The sequence below is a fragment of the Colletotrichum abscissum genome (genome assembly GCF_030869225.1).
Source record: "Colletotrichum abscissum strain IMI 504890 chromosome Unknown Scaffold_102.1, whole genome shotgun sequence".
Classification (NCBI taxonomy): Eukaryota; Fungi; Ascomycota; class Sordariomycetes; order Glomerellales; family Glomerellaceae; genus Colletotrichum; species Colletotrichum abscissum.
In genome coordinates this window covers 26,841-31,420 of record NW_026849991.1, presented here as the reverse complement: position 1 = coordinate 31,420, position 4,580 = coordinate 26,841, and the positions used below count along the sequence as shown (strand labels likewise).

At 54.4% G+C, this 4,580-nt stretch overlaps 2 protein-coding genes across 2 annotated transcripts; both read right to left on the bottom strand.

The window, feature by feature from the left end:
- Positions 1-338: 338 nt before the first annotated feature.
- On the bottom strand, positions 339-2,153 carry CABS01_16487 (acyl-CoA dehydrogenase; the record flags this gene model as incomplete). The annotated part of the gene is made up of 4 exons (XM_060549817.1): positions 339-675; positions 739-847; positions 913-1,189; positions 1,335-2,153. The coding sequence occupies 4 exons, from the start codon at positions 2,151-2,153 to the stop codon at positions 339-341; spliced, it is 1,542 nt and encodes a 513-aa protein (XP_060405486.1).
- Positions 2,154-3,326: 1,173 nt separating this feature from the next.
- On the bottom strand, positions 3,327-4,580 carry CABS01_16486 (uncharacterized protein; the record flags this gene model as incomplete). The annotated part of the gene is made up of 1 exon (XM_060549816.1): positions 3,327-4,580. One exon carries the CDS (start codon positions 4,578-4,580, stop codon positions 3,327-3,329), a length of 1,254 nt encoding a protein of 417 aa, XP_060405485.1.

Below are 4,580 nucleotides of genomic sequence, written 5' to 3'. Positions count from 1 at the left end.
CCCTCTCGACAACGAACGAAATCACGATGCGTAACGCCGTATTCGCCCAGTTTCTCCTTCAGCTCTGCTTCGCGCTTTTGGCTGTCGCCGCGCCGGCATCCGATCCCGCTGTTGGCACAGCAGCTCATCAAGAAAAGGGTTTGTGTGAGGTATTCCAAAATGATTCCTTTTACAGTACATATATATAAAGCTGACAAATGAGCCCCCGTTCTTCATCCCGTGTCCGTCACGAGGACGGCGTCCCAGTGTAGTGTAGTATAGTGTAGCCTATTCTCACAGCAACAAATAACCCGGAACATAATACCGATACCGTTTGTCCATGTCCCAAAAGACCTCCCTTATAACCTCGACTTGGGCATAAACTTCATAGCCTGCCTAACTCCCAAGTCGCCCAACACCTCCTCCGCGCCACCGAGGATAGCATCAAACTTGTACGTGCGGTTGAACATCTCAATCACGCGGCCCATGCCCGTCCGTGTGAGGCCGCGGCCGCCCCAGATCTGGACCGACTCGTCGGCGATCTCGTGCGCGGCGCGGGTGGCGCTCATCTTGAGGAGGCCGATGGGCCCGCCGAGGTGCTTTGCTTGTTCCTTGTAGGGCATCGAGTTCATCTGGTAGGTGATTGTTTCGAGCCAGGATTGGTGGGATTCTACGAGGGCAATCATCTTTGCGAGTCTGTTTTGGGGGAGGCGTGTAAGTGGACGGCCAGGGTTGCAGAAAGGGGATTTGGATACTTACTTGAGACGGATGACGGGTTGGTCAATGAGACGCTTCCCGAATACGAGACGCTGGTTTGCCCACAGGAGACACTCTTCGACGACGGCTCTGCATTGGCGGATTGTGGCGCCTAGTTGATAAACGGTCAGCGCTATCCGGATCTAAAAGGCGGAACGACTGGGGACGAAGACTTACAAGCCATGGTCCACCGCTCGTGGTTGAAGTTGCTCAGGATGACGTGGATGCCCTTGTTCTCCTGGCCCAGCAAGTTCTCTACCGGGACCTTGACATTGTCAAAGGTTACAAAACCCGTTCCTGCGGCTGGAGAGTAGGATGTCTTAATAGGCCTGGTCTCAACCCCTTCGCCTCTCTCTATAAGGAGGACACTGAGGCCCTTGTCTGTCTTCACACCAACAACAAAAAGCGAACAGTACGTAGCGTTCGTTATCCATTTTTTGGTTCCATTGACGATCTATTCCATGGTTTAATTAGTTAATGATCAACTTGTGTTGTGGCGTTGTTGTTGTGGTTGTGGTTGAGGGAGTTGTGATGGTTGCGCGGAGTGGTGGATGTGGTTGTGGCCCAAAAGGATGGGAACAGAAAGTTGGTAGACTCACATAGTGTTTTCCGTCAGGTGTCTTTTCCGCAGTGGTTCTAATGCCTGCAACATCACTCCCAGCAAACGCTTCGGTAATGGCCAAGCAAATCTTGTCTTTGCCGCTGAAAACCGAATCCGCAACGCGCTTGCGCAGCGACTCGGAGTTTGCAAAGTTGAGAACGACAGGCAGGCCGATCGTCATACCCGCAAGCATACCGTCCTGAAAACCGCGGCAGTTGGTCCGGGCCATCTCTTGGCTGAGAATCATGTCGTGGAAGTAATCAAACTCCTCGCCATTAACGGCGCCGCCCAAGAGGTCCACGCCATGTAGGTGCTTGCCGGGCCCGAGACGCATGTGTAGCACTCCCGCCTTGGACATCTTATCAATGAGCTCCTGGGGAATGACTTCGCCCTTTTCCTCGCATTCAAGTGCCACAGGGGTGATGTGCTCGTCGGTGAACTTGCGAATGGCCTTTTGCAGGGAGCGATGCGAGTCGTTGAAGTAGGGGGACTTGAACTGCGGCGTAAGCCAAGTGGGCTCGGCGTACGGCACGGGAGACAGCTCGCCGGGGCCGGTGACGATAACCTGGGGCTTCTCGCCCTCGACGGTGCCGATGACGAGGGTCTTGTCGTACTTTGTGAGGACATCCTGACGGTGAAGGTTGTAGAACTGGGTTGTGGCGTCTTGGCCTGCGACCTGACGAAGGACGGCTTCGCCACCGGGATGACCCATGGCGAAGTCGGTCAGATCATAGACCTTGGAGTCGATGATGCACCAGAGGGAGTCCTCCGTGTTGTTCTTTGCGACCTCGTCGCGAGAGAACGTCTTTGCGGCCATGGTGGGCGGTTTGGAGTTCGTGCTTGCACTCCTTTATTATTCGGACTAACGAGGAAGAATCGAGGGGACAAGCTGATGGCGGGGTCTAGCAGTCGAATTGGAGGCTCGATTCGTCTACGAGAGATGGGATATCCGTCGAGGTAGAAGGAGGAGGAGTTGAGGTTGGCTCTCCAGAGTGCGGGTTCACGAGGATAAAGAGAGAGTTTGAGCAGATCGCCCCGGCGGTCAGGTCATTCTAGTTGAGGAGGCAGTGCGTCTCTCGGTTGACATCGGTCTGGGGGGTTAGGGGGAATGGACGGCGTCCAGCCATGTCTGGAAATCGTGCCGCGAGCCTCGGCTCTTGTGGAGCGTGGGCGACCTTCCGGGTTCGTGCTGATATTCGGCGGAGCTGTGATTGGATGGCGGGAGGCTGGGGAATGAGACGGCGTCTGGGGGATGCCATTTTAGCCTGGCCGGGGGCGGCGGGGGCAGATCGAGGACTAGAAGCTTTGTGTTTGCACTTCGGAGTCTACCGCGGACTTTGTTAACTAATCACTCCAGAGTCCAATGGAACCAAAAGACCCTGAATAGAAATTGACTTTTGTCGTTTGATGGGAATCCGAGGGAAATCCTGCTGCGAGACTTTGCTCCAAAGTAGACATGATCGCTGGTTGAGACGTCTGAAAGACTGCGCGACGCGACAGAGCCCCCTGTTGATGCTCCCCACAAAGGCGGGAAGCTTTTACCCCGCAGAGGGGCCGTCTCCCCCGTACAGTTGCATCCCTCAAGTCAATAATGAGATTCCGAGGTTGGAGGGCCCCTTTCAGTAAACAAAAATCCGGCCGAGTCTGCTCACGCGTAGCGGCTCAACCATAAGCCACGAGGCTCCAAGCGCTTCATGGGTATACGTTGCCAATAATGCAACCTTCCAGAACAATTGACCAAGAACGCGTATGTTGCAACTCGTAGCTTGGAGAGGTTAGCCCCAGAGCTCTCAGTGACTTCAGTGATCAGACGGCGAACATCACGCTGACCTTGACATCAGACCATACGAATAACTTTGACGAACATCGGACTGTCGTAGGTAGGCGAATATATCCTTTGTGAACATCTTCTTTCCTGCTTATGTACTGTAGACACGAGTAAGTCCGCTTTCTCCTACTTGGCTGGTCCCTGGCTCGTCATGGCGTGATCTCATCCCAGCACATCGGTCCAAGCCGGTTTGTAGGTACGACTCGGATCATACGCAAAGTTAAACATGGCCAGTGCAACCACAACATGCGCACTCGCCCAGAGTGGAAGAATGACGTCCACGGGCTTTGGGATCCCGTATCGATTGCTAGTTGTGAGGTGCAACCGGGCCCATCGGGATATCTCCAGAGTCCACAGGACCATTCCGATTTTCCAGGCCCATTGACTGGCAGAGCCTTGGGCGTTGAAGTCTATGATACCGTTGCCCTGTATCACTGCCAGCTCCTGGCACTTTTCTCCTATGGCAAGCACAAGTCCAGTTGGCCATATGACGTTTCCAACGCCATACAGGGCGTCTAACAAGACTTGCGGCATCGAAAGATGCTTTTTGTAGGAACGCAAGCCGCAAAAGATACCTGACACGATGCTGCCAAGAAAAGTCGTTCCGAGCATGCTAAATATAACGGCATGAAAGTGCGTCATGTATGCTCCGGTAATAGTTTCGACCAAAAACCATCCTAGCAGCAAGTGGGAGGCGATAATGGCCAGAGCTTGTCTCGAATTTGTGCGGCTGTCTCGAAGTTGGTCGTTCTCGTCCATAGCCGCACCGCTGCCAAGTCTAAGGAGCGGGAAGTGGACCGGAGGACGGATTCGACTCCCCGCAACGGCTTCGACCAGCCCGATGACCCTGTTCCGGCTCTCCGCGGGTCCGGCTATCCATACAAGGCCGAGCAACAACTCATCGCAGAGGAAACTGGCGAGATAGATGGATGCTAGAAATTGAACCCAGAAGGTGCCCCGGCAAGCGTACAATTTGGTTGCTTGTAATAGAGGGCCCAAGATGAAGGCGACAATACGGATCAAAGTGTTGCGCTGCAAGTTGGCCACGTCACTATGGGAGATATCTATTTCTGTGTCGTATTTGTGCGGTACGACAACCAGAGTCCATTTAGAGTCGTGACGGTGGAGGCGGAGGCAGCTGAGGGCTTCAAGTGAGTTTATAACGCAGACAACGGGCGACCACCTGAGGCAAAAGCCCCATTCCGAGGGGAACCCGCAGATCTTCCCGCACGGTTGGGTCGCGGTATTGAGGACAAGGGCGAGGAGGGCCCAAAAGGCAGATTGCCATGACAGGTGATTCTCTGAGGTGTCTGCGGGTGGTGGTGGCTGGAATGGCTGGCTGTCATCCTGCGGCTGGCCGGCACCGATGTGCACTAGTAGAAAGAAAAGGAGGACGAGTGATGATGGCGGATGCAT